The sequence below is a fragment of the Ornithorhynchus anatinus genome, chromosome 5 (assembly GCF_004115215.2).
Source record: "Ornithorhynchus anatinus isolate Pmale09 chromosome 5, mOrnAna1.pri.v4, whole genome shotgun sequence".
In the NCBI taxonomy this organism is placed as follows: Eukaryota; Metazoa; Chordata; class Mammalia; order Monotremata; family Ornithorhynchidae; genus Ornithorhynchus; species Ornithorhynchus anatinus.
In genome coordinates this window covers 91742277-91760690 of record NC_041732.1, presented here as the reverse complement: position 1 = coordinate 91760690, position 18414 = coordinate 91742277, and the positions used below count along the sequence as shown (strand labels likewise).

The 18414-nt window shown below is 44.2% G+C and overlaps 1 protein-coding gene across 5 annotated transcripts in view; it reads right to left on the bottom strand.

Moving 5' to 3' along the window:
* Positions 1 to 18414, bottom strand: part of PTPN2 (protein tyrosine phosphatase non-receptor type 2) — an 82072-nt gene that overhangs the window by 52696 nt on the left and 10962 nt on the right. For 4 of the 5 annotated variants that reach the window (XM_029065125.2, XM_029065122.2, XM_029065123.1 and 1 more), the window contains exons 2-3: positions 11737 to 11827; positions 2228 to 2328 (exon numbers count right to left, since the gene is read on the bottom strand). In XM_029065125.2, the coding sequence (XP_028920958.1) occupies positions 2228 to 2328; positions 11737 to 11827 (192 nt within the window). The remainder of the gene's footprint in view (positions 1 to 2227; positions 2329 to 11736; positions 11828 to 18414) is intronic. The other variant, XM_029065126.2, reaches the window with a different exon arrangement.

Here is an 18414-nt window from a genome sequence, read left to right as displayed (position 1 = left end):
ACGGGAAGTGATGGCTTATTCGGGGAAGGTCTCTTGGAGGAGACGTGATTTCAATATTGCTCTGAAGGTGGGGAGAGTGGCGGTCTGTCGTTTTCAAAAGGGGAAGGAGTTCCAGGCCAGAGCGAGGACACGGGCAAGGGGTTGGTGTTAGAGGAGAAAAATGTGCCATCTGGATCATAGTAGGAGATCGGGGAGGTGAAGGAGGAGGGGGAGGGCTGACGGTGCTTTTAAGGAGTTTCTGTTTGACGCGGAGGTGGATGGGCAACCACTGGAGGTTCAACATGGGCTGAATGATTAATGTGTGATCACATGACCCTGCAGCACTAAGAAAAAATATCTTTATACTTTATTCCTTCTACTTGCAATTTATTTTAGGGTATCTTCCCTACCAGACTGTAAGATCCCTGACGGCAGTGACCACACCCACTACTTCCATTATACTCTCTCAAGTGCTTAGGACAGTGCTCCACACCCAGTAAGTGCTCAATAAACCCAATTAATTGAGTAACTCTTTAGCTGCTCTACTTCCTCCTCCCTCCGACCTCTCCACAACTCTCCTTTTCCACTCTTCTCTTTTCCCTGGCATTTCCCAGTGTCCCTAACCTCTACGATGGCTTCCGGGTCACTTCTCTCCCTGAAGCCTAAATCCCAACAGGGCTCAGGAGGGGACAGAGAGAGAGAGAGAAAAGGGAGGGTCATAGAACTGCCCCCCTCCTCCTTTTACTTCCCCAATTTAGGAGGTGGGAGGGTGAAGGGGGAGGAGGAGGAATGCATCATTTGGTTTAATGGCAAGTGTGGGCTTGGGGGGGGGGGGGTGTCAGAGGATGTGGGTTCTAATCACAATTCCGCCACTTGTCTGTTGTGTGACCTTGGGCAAATCACTTCTCTGTGCCTCAGTTACCTCGTCTGTAAAATAGGGATTAAAAGTGCGAGCCTCACGTGGGACAACCTGATTACCCTGTATCCACCCTAGTGCTTAGAACAGTGCTTGGAACATACTAAGCGCTGAAATATCATTAACAACAGTTGCGCATAAAAGGATGTCAGTCCACCTTTCCACTCTGGTGGGAAAATGGTGGGAGTCAGTCAATTAAAAGTTGGGATGGCAGTAATAGCCACAGCAATCTCAACCAAAGCCTTTTTTTTTTTTTTAAACTTGCCAGAGGCTTCCGCTTGACAATTAAACCATTACTGGGCCCAATATTTTTTTGGCAGGTAGCTCAAGCACTTCATTCTGAAAAAAAGTGATTTGAAATAAGCGGGCCGGCACAGAGTAAGTACCTAAATACCATTAAAAAAAATAATTCCCTGTCCACAGAGGGCTTAGTGTCTAAAGGGGGAGACATTAAAAGCAGGTAAAGATATGTACGTAAGTGCTGTGGGGATGAGGGTGGGCTGAATATCAAGTGTTTAAAGGATTCAGCTAGATAGCATTACTCCAATAATTATATATATATAAATACCATATAAGGATAAGGTCAGAGTGCCACTATAATGTGTCTTAAGAAAAGCTGGGGTCATGGCAATTCTGTGTTACAGTTACACTCCTGCCTTTAGACATGGAATAGATTTTAATGGTTCAGGGTGGTTTTTCTTACAATAACAACATTAATATTTGCTTCAAGTAGGGAAGCAGTGCAAAGTCTAGTAAACCCTAAAATACTGAAAATAGATGACAGGATAAAGAACTATAAACCAAAATCCATTGTGCCATAATTCCTATCAATTTAAAGAGGATTGTTTGGGTTACGAAAGGCAAAAGAAACTCAGGAATGTAAGAAATGGTTAATAGATTAAGTAGAAATTAAATTTACCAATAAGATTCGTTTCTTAGGAGTAAAAAAATCCTTAACAGAATACAGGCACACCAAACACATTGCTAGCCTTCCAGATATCTGATTAAAGCTTGGATCTTTCATCTGCTCAGACCAAATGCCATCACCTCATGGCACCCTCTCCCCACTTAGAAGTTCAAACTCCTTATAGGCAAATTCAAGAAGTTAGCTTTTCTGTTACTGCTGAGGACAACAGCACATGAGACTTCATTTAAATCCTACAAAAACTGGTTTCATGATATTGTGATGCTTATAACCCTTGTTCCTCAGATGGGCACTAAAGAGAAATGTATTCCTATTAAAACGCAAGTGTTTTTCCAAGAGATATGATTTTTTAGAGATTGAGAATCTTTCAACAATTTTCATGGAACTTTTCCAATGATACTACTTGCCTGTGTTAAGATGTAGTTTCTCTGTGCCTCTTCTATGACAACGAAGCTGGCATTGATATAATCATTTTCTGTATTTTGCAGTTTAACACGACTATGGTCATCTAAAAATAGAAACAAAATGGAAAAAGATAGTGACTAATTACTCAAAATGTATGCCCAATACTGGGGAATGGGGAAGGACTGTGGGGAGAAAGGTTTAATTTACTGCCAAGACACTTTTTGACTGTGACAAGTATTTACAAAGGTTAAGTTTTCTCTCTTTGTGGTTTTCTTTTATGGTATTTGTTAAGCGCTTACTATATGCCGGGCACTATATTAAGCGCTGGGGCAGATATAACAGGGTTGGATGCAGTCCCTGTCCCACACAGGGCTCATGGTCTTAATCCCCGTTTTACAGACGAGGTAACTGAGGCATAGAGAAGTTATGTGATTTACCCAAGGTCACACAGAGTGCTTACTGAGTGCAGAGCACTGTATTAACCACTTGGAAGAGCGCAATACAACGAGCTTACAGTCGAAAGGAGCTGGCAGAGCCGGCATCAGAACCCAGGTCCTCTGACTTCCAGGCCCGTGCTCTTTCCATCAGGCCATGCTGCTTCTCTTCCAAAGCACGAATAGCTCCTACTGGTTTTGAATGTACACTTTATCAATTGGCAGAGTGAGCTTTAGGGGAGTAAAACACATCCCTTCTTGAAAAATAAGAGTACACATTTATCTATCTGGATTGGAGCGACTGGCAGGAGTAATTTCATGAAAAAAGAAACACCAAAAAAAGGAGGATTACTCTTAGGGGAGAACATTCTTGCCTCTCCTTATTCTCGAGGTCTGAGTCAAACACAAATGAAGCTCCACAAGACAACAAAGGAGAAGATTTGTGGAATCTGACTGCCCACAGAACTTTTTCTGATCATTTTACTCATTTTCACACTTTCCTTACTGTTGAAAGGTAACACCAAAATGAACACTTTGCCTCACTGGGTTTAATCACATAAACCAAGACTCTCAAATAGTTCTCTCTCAATCACCTTGCCCACCTGTGTATATATGCATCACGTATGCTCTTTCTGAACACAACCATATGGACACCCAAAAGAAGCAGCGGGGCCTAGTGGATAGAGCACGGGCTTGGGAGTCAGAAGGACCTGGGTTCTAATTCCAGCTCTCCCACTTGTCTCCTGTATGACTTTAGGCATGACTTTGACTTCTCCGCATCTCAATTACCTCATCTGTAAAATAGGGATTAAAACGGTGGGCCCCATGCGGGACGAGGACTTTGTCCATCTGATTAGCTTGTATCTAACCCAGTGCTTAGTCAGTACCTGGCACACAATAAGTGTTTAACAAATACCTTAAAAAAGAGATACTCCATTTATTATAAAACAAACGCATGACTTTCTACCTGAGATAAAAAGTAGAGTCCTCTAGGCTGTAAGCTTGTTGTGGGCAGGGAATGCGTCTGTTTATTGTTATACTGTACTCTCTCTATTGCTTAGTACAGTGCTCTGCACATAGTAAGCGCTCAATAAATCTGATTGATCGCCATGCACCCCAAGACTGCTTATAGACGCATCTCAATGGTGTAATTCTGTTTTGTTCAGAGCATCCAATTTAGACTTGTTTTTATTAAATTACCAACGTTTAATCGTTCATTCAGTCATATTACAGAAAGGTAGAAATGATTTGAGGCGTTGTGTATGGTTCTCTTGAATAAATTATGCCACAGTTCTAAAGACCCAGCCCCTCACATTTAAGGATTAAAGAAATTTTAAAATACCTCTCCAAAAATAGTGTGAATACGTTTCCTTTTGGTGAAATGAAAATTTTACAGGGCTTTACTTTCTCGCATCAATTTATCTGAGATGTTTCTGTTGGACTGAACCCAAGACCTTTGTAAATATTACATGTCATTTGCCAACAGGAAAACTAAGATCTTGTTATAGTAAATCACACATACTAGTGTTCTCGGAAAGATGATGTCAGCAAGCACGATTTTAACAGTTTAATCACCCTGTAGCTGTTACACTGGAGAGAAAACCAAAGAGCTGATTAACAAGACAAAAACTGCAAATCCCAGAGAGTTAGTTCAGGAACAATCTACAAAAATGCATTCTAAAGGCCAAACATAAATTCTCTCGCTCCTAAGTAGTACAAAAACAAAATACCGTCGGAATTTTTTTATTTCCTCACATAACCACAGAAAAGCCTTGCGCGCGCGCACACACACTGCAAGACGGCGACTGTGCAGTTCTGACTAATTCAGATGGCATTAAACAAACACTGAACAACTGCAAAATATGTTTTGAAAGACACATCTATGGTATATGACCGTATGGTAAATCGAATCACTTGAGCTTTTGATTTCTGTTACTGAACAAGATTTCTGGGCTTTTAATATTAAATCTCCAACTAGTGTCAGTCTCCAACTAAATCCTCATTTTCCTCATCTCCCACTCCCTTCTGCCTCAGCCTGGCACTAGGATTTGCACCCTTTATTCACCCCTCCCTCAGCCCCACGGCAACTTCTCACTGTGCCTTCATCTCGCCTGTCGTACCGCCGAACTCTGGCCCACGTCCTACCTCTGGCCTGGAACGCCCTCCTTCCTCAAATCTGACAATTACTCTACCCCCGCCCTTCAAAGCCTCACTGAAGGTACATCTCCTCCAAGAGGCCTTCCCAGACACACCCTTCTACGTTGCCCTGACTTGCTCCCTTTCCTCTTCCCCCGTCTCCCAGATCCACAGTATTTTTGCATAAATTTATAATTTTATTTATTTTTATTGATGTCTCTCTCCTTCCCTCTAGACTGTGAGCTCGTGGTGGAAAGAGACTGTCACTCTTTATTCTTGTATTGTACTTTCCCCAAGAACCTAGGACAGTGTTCTGCACAAAGTAAGCGCTCCAAGCTTACTGGGGGCAGGGAACGTGTCAACCAGCTCTGCTGTATTGTACTCTCCCATTCATTCATTCAATATTTAATGAGTGCTTACGGTGTGCAGAGCACTGTACTAAGCGCTTGGAAAGTACAATTCGCCAACAGATAGAGACGATCCCTAGCCAACAACGGGCTTGCAGTTTAGAAGGGGATAGACAGAAAACAAAGCAATCAGTCAGGCATCAATAGCCGAAGTGCTTAGTAAAGTGTTCTCTCTACAGGCCCCTCTAGACAGTAAGTTTATTGTGGGCAGGGAGTGTGTCTGTTACATTATTATACTGTACTAAGCTTTAAGTACAGTGCTCTACAAAAAGTAAGTATTCAGTAAATCGTCTTGATTGACTGTAGCCTCAAGTTTCATCTTAAACTCACTTCCCATAACCGGTCCCCAACTCCAGCTAAGGGGGCAAGTGAACACCCACGTTTCATCAGTGCCAGCTCTGAAAAGAAGACACTCAAATAGGCCCCGGGGAATCCACACCACACTGCCGATCTGGACTGCTTTTAGTGAGTCTTTATGGATCTGTCTGCTGTGTGACCTCAGGCAAGTCACTTCACTTCTCTGTGCCTCAGTTACCTCATCTGTAAATGTGGGACTGAGAACGTGAGCCCCACGTGGGACAGGGATTTTTTCCAACCTGATTTGCTTGTGGCCACCCCAGCCTCAGTACAGTGCGTGGCACATAGTGCTTAACAAATGCCGTATTATCATCCAAGATGAAAACAGCAAGCATTTCTTAATCCTTCTGTCCTATCAACAGTGTCCATCAAAGTGAAGAACGGAAAACGATTGCTTGGTTCAAGAGAATCTGCACGCTGGCAGGGCAAGTGGGAGAATCTTCTAACGTTACCAACGGACCAGCGCTGTAAAATCCTGGCCTCTCTGGAGGAGAGATGAACAAAGTACCCAGGTTTCCAGAAGAAGTGAAACCATAACTTTTTTTTTTTTTTTTACATGTCTACTAGTAGGCGTTTAGACTATAAGGGTCATTTCTTCCAGGAGAAACCTGTCAATGAGAAAGGGGGCACTGCCATTTCTCCGATTACAGGACCTTAGCCCAAAGACAGATGGAGCTTGAAAACCGACAACTGCTCTTCTCCCGCTTCAAAGCTTTAATGAAGGCGCATCTCCTCCAAGGGGCCTTCCCTGATTAAGGCCTCCTTTTCTCTTCTCCCACGCTCTTCTGCATCATTCTGACTTGTTTCCTTTACTCATTCCCCCTCCCAATCCCACAGCACTTCTGTACATCTCTCTCATCTAGTTCTTTATAAGAAATGTCTGTCTCCCCTTCTGGACTGCCAGCTCGTTGCAGGCAGGGGATGTGTCTCCATGTTGTTGTACTGTACTCTCCAAAGAGCTTAGTACAGTCCTCTGCACACAGTAAGTGCTCAGTAAATGCGACTGATTGACTGAAACACTCGTAGAAGCAGCGTGGCTCACTGGAAAGAGCACGGGCTTTGGAGTCAGAGGTCACGGGTTCGAACCCCAGCTCTGCCACTTGCCAGCTGTGTGATTTTGGGCAAGTCACTTAACTTCTCGGTGCCTCAGTTCCCTCATCTGTAAAATGGGGATTAAGACTATGATCCCCACGTGGAACAACCTGATTCCCCTGTGTCTACCCCAGCGCTTAGAACAGTGCTCGGCACATAGTAAGCGCTTAACAAATACCAACATTATTATTATTATTACACCTGAGCTGGCTTTCCACAGGTCCAAAGTGGGGGCCTGCAGCCTCTGCCCAAATATTTCATTGCCATTCTTCAATTACCCACAATCTGCAAATTGTCCAAACAATAAAATCACCAATTTCAGTTCCTGACCAGGAATAATTATACAAATCACATGCTTACAATCCTCCTCTTCCCCATGACTTGGGCTTCACTTGGCCACAGACCTCATGAATGCCACCCGCGTGTCTGGTGGCTATGGCGTGCCTAGAATCTCTGGCCTGTAGAAAAATGCACGAGTCTCCCTGATCTCCGCTGTACTTGTTTACCACCATTTCTAAATTCTGTTATGTTTTCCTGTTTCCTCCTGTTCTAAAGAAATTGTGAAGGGAAAAAAAAAGTCAACAGAGGTGGATCCAGCTCTATTGCTTAACATTCTGCAGAAAGAACCACAAGCACCCTTACACAGGAAGTTTATTTCTCAACATCTAATAGCAAAGCTCCAAGCAATGGTCTTTCAGTAGGGCAGCTTCAACTCTAAACTCTTGCCACTGAAGGTTTTGTAAAGCTATTATTGGTCAAATCTGATTAACTAACTTTATGGAAAAACCCTTGAGTTACTGTACAAAAACTGGATAGGTAAACTTGATGCAAAGGCGTAATTTTTTTTCCTCAGCCATATGTTTTCTGAGAAATGGTTTCATCAATTCAGAAATGACTAGCACTAAACCTGAACCCAGCTGACATTTCAGATCAGCTTCCTGTTTCAATTCTGCCAGAAGTTATCTTTTTCGATAGTAGCATTCGTTTCTAAAAAAAGGTCACGGCTATGTAAATCTGTGTAAATCTTTTTCAGGTCAAATAAATCTAAAGTTTCATCAGGGCAACGATTAAAACTGAGTGTACTCGATATTCTCTAATGAATACTCCCCTTTTAATTCACACCGGGCTCAAAGCACCTGATCACTTGATTTAACTTTGCTATTTGATTTCTCCAAGAGTCTCCCAAATCAAATAGGTTTCATTTATCAAAGAGTAAGAACAAAGAAAATCCTTGAATTCAAGCCATGCTTTCTTGATAGAGTACAAAGCATTTCACAGACTTTCATCTGCCCTCACAAGTTAACTGTGACATAGGTGGAAAAATCAGTTTCTCTCTCTTTACTGAGAACGGAGGCAGAAAGCAAAGTAGCAGCCAGTCAGTACTTCATTCGTATTTATTGAGTGCTTACTGTGTGCAGAGCACTGCACTAAGCACTTGAGAGAGACCAATATAACAATAAGCAGACACATTCCCTGCCCCCAGTAAGCTTGCAATCCACAGACCCAAAAGGCATACCGACACTGATTTCAAGTGACTTAGTTCACTAAAGGGGGGGGGGGGGTGTATATTCAGTAAGTATCAGGATTATAGGAAAAATTCTAACAGATTTTATAAAAGAAATTCAGTAGCTGCCTGACAAAGTCAAGATAAAGATGATTTAACGGAAAAATATCAGCCTGCCCATCGTGTGGCCAAGTTTTCGGCATTACTTTTGGTGAAGCTTATATTGCCCTCCCATGGAAGGACTCTAGGCACTGAAGTTATTCAACTCACACGGTCAAGGTGTTCAGCACAAAACACTTTGAAGTCCTGGTGTTTGTTCTTCAAATGAGATTCCAAATTATTTTGGGTGGACAATAGAGTATTTCCAAGTAAATATGTTAATTGACCCCTCGTCGTCCAGTTATGCCTTCATCAAAAATGGTGCCGAGACACTAAACCATCCGCTGCTTATCTTCTTCACTAAGGGCTTCGAGGCCTACAGGCTGGGGTTCTTTACCAGCCCCACAACATTTTTTTTTTTAATGGTATCTATTGAGCACTTACTCGGTACACATAGTCGGGTTGGACACAATCTACGTCCCATAAGGACGTCACACAGCAGACAAGCGGCGGAGCCAGGATTAGAACAATTCGCTTCCGCTCTTACCGAAGAACGGCGTGGCAGACGAGTGGCTTTCCAAGTGTCAAGGCTGTGGTCGACTATTACGATCATTTGATGCACCAACCGTCTCTTGCCTCGCCCTTGCTATAATTATCACTTTCACTGGACCATATTTTTCAGCTTACTGGAAAGAAAATAATTCTAAATTGTCTTATTTCCTCTAATAGTCAATGTATCACAAGAAACCAAGAATGATCGGTCAACAGAGCAGATATTCTGCAGTTGGATTCACTCAGTGCCACCCACAGTCGGCGGTAAGCACAGGGAATTCGGTATTACAGGAAATTGAGCAAACCAAACACATAAATCGGTTCAAGAGGGATTTGGATAAATACACAGACAAGAAGAGGTTTGTCAGAGGAAATGTTTGGGATACGGAAAGAAATGTCACATGGCCCGCTCCTCTCTCTGAGGACAGCCGGCAAGGAGTGTCCCCTCCCTTCTTCACGCCCTGGCCACACTCTTCGACTTCTCCCTTTTTCAATGGCTCCTCCCAAACTCTTTCCAAACCGTTGCACTCTTCATCCCAGTATCCCACTTTTCCACTGCCTAGAACCCCCTCTCAGCTCAGCTTTGCCAAACCACATCCCATCCCTCTTTCAAAACCCTTCTGAAAGGTCAAGAGTGGGGCCTGGTGGATACAACATTGGCCCGAGAGTCAGGAAACCCAGGTTTCAGTCCCAGCTCTGCCACTTCCCTGCTGTGTGACCATGGCAAAGTCACAACAGTGGTGGTCCATGGTTTCCTCATCTGCAAAATGGGGATAAGGTGGCTAATCTATCTCGCTAAGTGGGACAGGGACAGTGCCTGATCTCATTATAATGGACTTAACCCAGGGCTAGGCATATAGTAGATTATTATCCTCCCTTCAAAACCTTACCTTTCTGGTCCTACCACTCCTTTGGCAAATTTGGCATTTATCTATCAACGGTAGTTATTGAGTGCTTACTGTGTGCAGAACACTGTACCAAGCACTTGGGAGAGTACAATATAACAGAGATGGCAGACACGTTCCCGCAGCACGGTTTAGTGGATATGGCACAGCCCTGGGAGTCAGGTGGTCATGGATTCTATGAGTTCTGCACATAGTAAGTGCTCAATAAATACTACTGAATGAATGAATCCCAGCTCAGCACGGGTCTGCTGAGTGACCTTGGGCAAGTCACTTCACTTCTCTGGGACTCAGTTATTTCACCTGCAAAACGGGGATTGAGACTGTGAGCCCAGCGTGACAGGGACAGTGTCCTACCCGATTTGCTTGAATCCACCTCATCGCTTAGTACGGTGCCTGGCGCACAGTAAATGCTTAACAGATATCATTATTATCATTATAACACACTTACAGTGTCGAAGGGGAGACAGACATTAAAAAAAATTACAGATATAAATTACGGACATGTACCGAAGTGCTGTAGGGCTGAAGGAGGGGTGAATAAAGGATGTAGATCCAAGGGCACGAATGACACAGAAGGGAGTGGGGGAAGAGATGAGAGTTTAGTTGAGAATGGCCTTCTGGAGATGTGCTTTTTAATACAGCTTTGAAGGTGGGGAGAGCGTATGTATGTCAGATAAGAAGGAAAGGCATTCCAGGCCAGAGGCAGACGTCGACGAGAGGTCGGCAGCGAGATAGGTGAGCTCGAGGTGAGTAGTTGACACGAGAGGGTAGGTTGGCATTCGAGATGCAAAATGTACAGACTGGGCTATAGTATGAAATCGGGGAGGTAGGATTGAGTGCTCTAAAGTCTACGTTAGGGAGTTTCTTTTTGATGAGGAGGTGGAGGGGCAACCCACTGGAGGATCTTGAGGAGTGGGGAAACACGAACTGAACATTTCTGTTGAAACACGATCTGCGCAGGAAACCGAAGTATCGACTGGAGTGGGGAGAGACAGGAGACGGGAAAGTCAACAGATAAGAGGAGAACCAGAGAGAACAATGTTATATCATTATTAAGTTATTGGATAACGTTTCCTGCAGGAGTGGGTGGTGGACAATGTCGAAGGCTGCTGAGCCACTGTAGTAAACGCCTGGGAGAGTACAACAGATTGGGTAGACGCCCCGCCCACAGGGATGGTGATTTTGCTTTATGTCCTTCTAGTGCTTACTAATGTCATTCGGGCCTATTGTCAGTACTTAGGTATCGATCATCAGGTTGTTGTTTATCCTTTGTCCCCGTGTAGCTCTTCCTTTGACTATTCATCTGACTATAAATAAATTACACACTGGTACAGAGAGAAGTAGGACTCAACCCAGCTGAATTTGCTCCCGTTGGTGGCTCTTCAATGGTTTGATGGTAGAAGAGTTCAAAACTACAGCATCGGTTAACGAGAGGGAGACATCTGATTTCAGTTGCCATTTTAATAGCTCCAATAATTGAGAGGAGTTTATATTATTAAAGGCATTGTATCAGAGCTTCCAAATGGGAAACGTTTTCTTTAGGGTTAGCAGTCACCATTAGTTGGTATTTCAGCGACTCTTACTAGTTTCATTTTAGTACTGACTTAATTTGGCCAAACTTACCCTCAGGTGAGAGAGTTTTGGTTGGTTCTGAAAGATGAAAATAAATTAAAGCAGATGTGGAGTACTTATCCACTCTAAAAAGTAAGGTTTTTTTTATAAGAAGTTTAAGAATAGATGGGTTTGAATCATCTTTAAATTTAGTTAGCTACATTAACCAGGACTAAATCAAAACGTATATTTCAACATGGACGAATCAATGGAAACTACCGTATAATTTGCTCTATGTGTTTCATTTGTGAGTTCTGGCGATGCATCGCTACAAAATTATGTATACAATTAAAAACTATTTTCCAGGACATCTGTGTCAAAGTATTAAAAAAATACAAACTAGGTTTTTTTATTCAGAAACTCAACAAATCTTCCCTTCCCACAACAGAAGCATCACAAACACCAAGTACTTACATGGACTGACATCTCTGTATCTGTTTCGATTTCTGTTTTCTAGAGATTTTGCCACTCTGTGAGGATAGTCATGGGACTGATTCCGAATCTCCTGAAAACAATGAAGATATAATTTAATAACCTCTTGCCGGCAAACAATTTACAACAGACTATTTTGCCAACAATAAGCTGCTGTCGATCTAACCCACATACAGACCCCTGCATATTAGAGCTATTATAATTGAATTCATAGAGTCTGGTTGGTCTTAAACTTTCAAAAAAAAATAAATTTATTTCATCATTAAAGAAAAATTGAGTGTTCATATGGGTTTCCCCTGCTTTCCCAGTCAACATGCAGTCTTTTTCCACCATTTGTTCCCCGCTTTAATAGCGGGGCTAAGGACTGTTCCTAAACAAAGTGGACAGTCCGCAGCCCCTCCCCATTTGGGCTCTTCTCCAATCCCGGCCCAAATCCTCCAACCCAGAGGTAAAAACTGACTTTTTCTTTTTTAGTGATATTTGTTAAGCACGTACTATGTGCCAGGCACTGTTCTAAGAGAGGTACTGGGTAATCAGGCTAGATACAGTTGTCACGGGTGGCTCTTAGTCTCAGTCCCCATTTTACAGGTGAGGTAACGGAAGCACAGAATTTAGGTGATTTGCCCAAGGTCACACAGGAGACAAGCGGTGGAGCCACGATGAGAACCCGGATCCTTCTGACTCCCTAGGCCCGTGCTCTATTCACTACGCCACGCTACTCTTAACAATACGCTGCCGGATACATCCAGCACAAAACTCTGCCGTGGGATTCCAGCAGTGAAGGTGAAGTCATTTTTTCACCCACAGCCTTTGAGTCCCAGCCATCCCAGGCTTCGGATTAGACCCGAGTGCTTCCAACATGCACTAATGAGGGCTACGGGCCAGGCCTTATTATTATTAGAGTGGTATTTGTTAAGCACTTACTCTGTGCCACGCTCTGTTCTAAGAGCACTGGAGTAGAGGCAAGACCAAGTTGGAACAGTCCCTGTCCTACCTGGGGCTCACAGTCTAAGTAGGAAGGAGAACAGGTATCGAATCCCCATTTTACACATGGGAAAACTGAGGCATGGAGAAGTGACTTGCACAAGATCACACAGCAGGTAAGAGACTGGGCTAAGATTAGAATCCAGGTCCTCTGACTTCCAGGCCTGTTTGCTCATCAAAATTCACCTGCCACTCCCAAGCACCATCCAGCTTGCTCCCTTAACAGATCCAGCCCCTTTCCACTCTTGGATTCAAAAGGAATTTTTTTTTAAATGGTATTTGTTAAACGCTTATTAGGGGTCGGGCTCTGTACTAAGTGCTGGGGTAGATAGGAAATAATCAGTTTGGAGCCGGTCCACATTCCCCATGGGGCTCACATCTTACTCTCCATTTTACAGATGGGGTAACCGAGGCACAGGGAAGTTAAGTGACTTGCCGAAGGTCGCAGAGCAGACAGGTGGCGGGATTAGAACCCAGGTCCTCTGAGTTCCAGACCTGCACTCTTTCCATTAGGCTATGCTGCTTCCCCTGGCACCTAGGCTACAAACTAAGACTTAAATCAAAAGCATTTGACAATATTTCATTTGGGGGAGAAAAATAAGCAAGTCGGTCATTAATATTCATTCATTCATTCAATAAGTATTGAGCGCTTACTATGTGCAGAGCACTGTACTAAACACTTGGAATGTACAAATCGGTAACAGATAGAGACATTCCCTGCCCTTTGACGGGCTTACAGTTTAATCGGGGGAGACAGAGAGACGAAAACAATAGCAATAGAAATATAATATATAATATAAATGTATTATTCTTCAAAAATAATGGGTCCATTGAAAGGAAGGGATATGGATATTAGGTAGTTATCAAGACCACTCCACAGCAACGATGCACGTTTATTTGACTGTACATTCACACTTATATTTTAACTAATCGATAGATATTTTTATGCCTCTCTCCCCTAGAATGTAACCTCCTTATGAGCAGGGAACACATCAGACTTTTGTTTTATACTTTCCGAACACTTAGTACAGGGCACCGCATCCAGAGAGTGGCTCAATGAATGCCATGACTATGACTTCAGAAAAGATTTAACTGGGAGAAATTCCAAAAGGACGATGGCATTTATTAAAACACTACCGTGTGCCAAGCACGGTGCTAAATGCTGGGGCTGAACCCAGTGATCTTCAAGAAACCTCCTGAAAGGGACTCCAACAGACATCCCATCCCACTGGCCCTTTGCTGATTTGGGAAATGTCACAGGCTTAGTACTTTCCCTTTGAGTGACAGAATTATGCAAGCACAAGTCCCTGGCATCTTAGATTGGGGGAGGGAGGGGTTGGAGGTCACCTCTCTGTCACTGGCAAGAGTCACATAACAGGAAAACACTGTTGCCACTTGACATGAGACAGTTATTTCTCTTCCAGGAAACGGGCAGCATGGATTCACTCATTCGTTCGATCGTACTTGTTGAGCACCTACTGTGTGCAGAGCACTGTACTAAGGCTTGGGAAAGTACGATAAACGGTGACATTCGCCGAGCTAGAGGAGGGGACGCAGGCAGCAATACAAATAAATAAAATTACCGATGCGTACGTAAGTGCTGGGGGGCTGGGAGGGGGAAGAACAAAGGGTGCAAGTCAGGGCAACACGGAAGGGAGTGGGAGAAGGGGAAAGTGGGGTCAGGGAGGCTAGTCTGGGAACGCCTCCTGGAGGAGATGTGCATTCAGTAAGGCTTTGAAGGGGCAGGGGGTAAGGTAATTGTTTGGTGGATGTGAGGAGGGAGGGCGTTCCAGGCCAGAGGTAGGACGTGGGCCAGGGGTCGGCGGCGAGACAGGCGAGATGGAGGTACAGTGAGAAGGTTAGCACCGGAGGAGCGAAGCGTTGGGGCTGGGCTGTAGAAGGAGAGAAGCGAGGTGAGGGAGGAGGCCGATGTTACGAGGCTCCAACTCCCAATATTTGCTCATTTCCTAGCTGTTCCACTGGACTTACTCTGCCTCTGATTTCCGCTGGGGAACACCTGCAAGTAGGGGCTGTGAGACTGAAAGTGAGCAAGCACATAAGGACCGCAAGTAAAGTGAGCTGTAAAACACTAACGGCAAGGGTGATATAGACACACCACCCTCCATCATGTAATCAGATTTTTTTTTAATGTGTACAGAGTCTGACCTATCACTATCTATCACCTTGCTAAACGGAGAAGCAGCATGGCCAAATGGAAAGAGCAACGGCCCGGGAGTCGGAGGACTTGGGTTCTAATCCCAGCTCCACCCCTTGTCTGTTGTGTGATCTTGGGCAGGTCGATTCACTTTTCTGTGCCTCAGTTACCTCCTCTGTAAAATGGGGATTAAGACTGTGAGCCCCAAGTGGAACATATCCAAAATTATTAGCTTGTATATACCCCAGTGCCTGGCACAAATACCATTAAAAAACACTCACGCATAAAAAGCCCCACCTCACATTGTATTCTTGTATTTTTTACTTCTGTTATCAGATTATACCTCAGCTGCAACATTAAAAGTGTATTGAAATATATATGAAAAAAGAAAGAAAACAGGACGTCGGATCCACCCCAACAGGCCATTCTTTTGAAGGCCGGAAAATCCCAATTGGCTGAAGTTTTTCCCTCCGTGACTGGTGCTGCCGAGGGAAGAGCAAAAAAGTCACAACTATTAAACCCTGGACAGTGTAATTTTAACATATTTATTCATTCCTGGGCTTAGCTCCTGCTGTTGAATCACCTCCACGGATTGTTATGCAGTGCTCTCGGCTAGAATGCCCCGTGTTCACCACTACTAATGTCCTCTGCCTTCAACGACGAAATTCCCAACCTGGGGCAGACACAATCGTGCCTGCAGCTAGATCGATCGGATTTAGTCAGTGCTTCTTGTGTGCAAGGCACTGTACTAAGTGCTTGGGGGAGCGTAGGATAACAGATTTGGTGGGTAGGTTCCCCGCCCACAAGGAGCTTAAGGTCTAGAGCCAGCCCACGCTGGAATCCGGCTCAGGGGGTCAGATCAGGTCAGAAAGAAACTGGGCCCAAGCCTGCAGTTTTCCACACAGTGGCTCTTCCTCGGCTTGAAGGCACCACGGGCCGGTGCAGAAAACTGTCACCTTGAGGCCACCAGTCAATCTGTCGGTCGTATTTATTGAGCGCTTACTGTACGCAGAGCACTGTACTAAGAGGTTGGGAAAGTACAGTACACCAGACACACTCCCTGCCCACATCGAGCTTACAGTCTAAAGTCTAGTATTTGCAGCTGGCTTAGGGTCAGGAAAGAGCCTCGAAGGGCGAAAGTGATTGCGATTCTGGGCTTCAAACTGTCCCCCACCGGGGATGAGCTGGCAGACGTTACGGCACAAACCAAAATCATCACCTAAGGCAGCCTACTCTAGTGGGCACATACTGTGCTTAATGTGGCACTTAGCCTAGGGACATGTATATTCATTTATCCTGCAGTATTTGCCTGCGTTCAAATTTTGTCCTGGATGCTTGGGAGACTACAATGTAAGTAAAAGGCATCTTAGAACCTACTGTATTTGACACTAGAGAATGACCACCACTAAAACAGTTCTAATAAAGTTTTAATAAAAATTGGCTCAGTAAGAAAATAAAATTTGGAACTTTCTCAGAGGACCTGGGTTCTACTCCCAGCTCCACCACTTGTCTCTGGGTGACCTTGGGGAAGTCATTTAACTTCTTACTGTCTCAGTGACCTCAACTGTAAAATGGGGAATAAGACTGTGAGCCCTATGTGGGACAGGGACTGTGTCCATCCTGATTATCTTGTATCTACCCCAGAGCTTAGTATAGCGCCTGGCATGTAGTAAGCGCTTAAATACCATGTGAAAAAAGCCTCTCCATTCATTAGTATTTATTGAGCGCTTACTATGTGCAGAGCACTGTACCAAGCACTTGGAATGTACAATTCGGCAACAGCAGATAGAGACAATCCCGGCCCAATAACGGGCTCACAGTCTAAATGATAGTTATAGCAAAAAAAATGGGTAATGACAATTTAATTTTCGGTTGCATAATAATAATAATAATGTTGGTATTTGTTAAGCGCTTACTATGTGCCAAGCACTGTGCTAGGTGCTGGGGTAGATACAAAGTCATCAGGTTGTCCCACGTGGGGCTCACAGTCTTCATCCCCATTTTACAGATGAGGTCAAAGGCACAGAGAAGTGAAGTGACTTACCCAAGGTCACACAGCTGACAAGCGACGGCGCCGGGATTAGAACCCGTGACCTCTGACTCACAAGCACAGGCTCTTGCCACTAAGCCACGCTGCACTTCTGAAGGTACGGATCAGGTCTACCAACTCCCACGAATGCTTAGTACAGTGCTGCGCACAAAAGAAGCATTCAAAAAATACCACCGAGAGTCAAGGCAAACCGCATCGTTACAGCACTCATGACGTTCAATCATTTAACCATTGCCAGCTCATTCAGACTGCCTTTAACTGATAACATTCTCGGTAATTTTCCTCTCAATGGGGAACTCAAACTCGAGTATTTTGCAGTGATTCATACTAGACAAATAACTCTGATGGCATCATTTATTCCTTCTCAAGTGACTATCACACCTTACTTCCCCAAACTGAGCCGCTTAACGCAGATAGCCGATTCCCCTGTCTATCCAATTAGCAGACCATCGATATTAATTTATTGACAAGACCTTTCAATTGGGGGGATAGGTTGCCGTAGTGTTGGTCTTTCCTTATTTTCTTCAATCATAATGAGCTTGCCTTTCATGCTGTTCCACACACATCTCAAGTAAACTTTTGAGTTCCCCGACCTAAGGCATCAGAGATCCACCAAATGTCTGCGCAAAACCATTCAAGCCATTAGATGCACCAAAAATTCTCAGGCCTTCAAAACGAGGAAAGCGAAGAATACCGTATTTACTCGCACAATTCTTCCCACTACATCATTTCCCCAACCCGATTTCTGAAGAAATCTAAAACGACTTCTTGTTCCACATAATTGCACGGAGTTATAGCGGCACGCACCGGGGGAGTTTCCTTCTTTGAAATGAGAGCTGGGAAGAGGAGAAGGAAGGTGGGGCTTCTTCTTCGGGTGCCTCTTCCATCAAGGAAAAACGTGGAAGAGACAGACCGGCGGCTAGGTGGATAGAGACCGTAACAACGATGACGGAAGAACCGTTAGAAAGGTTGCGGATCATGGCAGAGGACAGGACGTTCTGGAGAAATTATATCCGTGGAGTCGCCGTGGGTCGGAAACGAGAGAATAACAATCCATGCGGCGCACGAGTTGGACAACAGAAAAGATACAGTCTCAGGAGCCCTCTTACCTTCTTTTCCTTCTCCCCTCCTTTTTCCTTTTGTTCCCCTGCTCCTCATAATATTAGACTAACGTTTACATGACTTTGAGCAATAGCCCCACCTATATTTACGTGGCAAAAAACTACGCACAGTGGGGCAGTTGTGCAAGTCGATAGGGTACATGAAGTGCAGTTCTCCTCATTCTTTCTGCGGCCTGCCTCTCCCCATTCCCTACAAGACCCACACTCCTCTTTGCCCTCAACTCTCCATGAGTCACCATCTGTCGGCTGTGAAACCTAACTCCATTACTGAGGCGGACTCCTCGTAACCAGTACGCCATTTAGAAGAGGCTTCCTATTTTCCTATTACATGTAAAAACTTTCCATGTTGA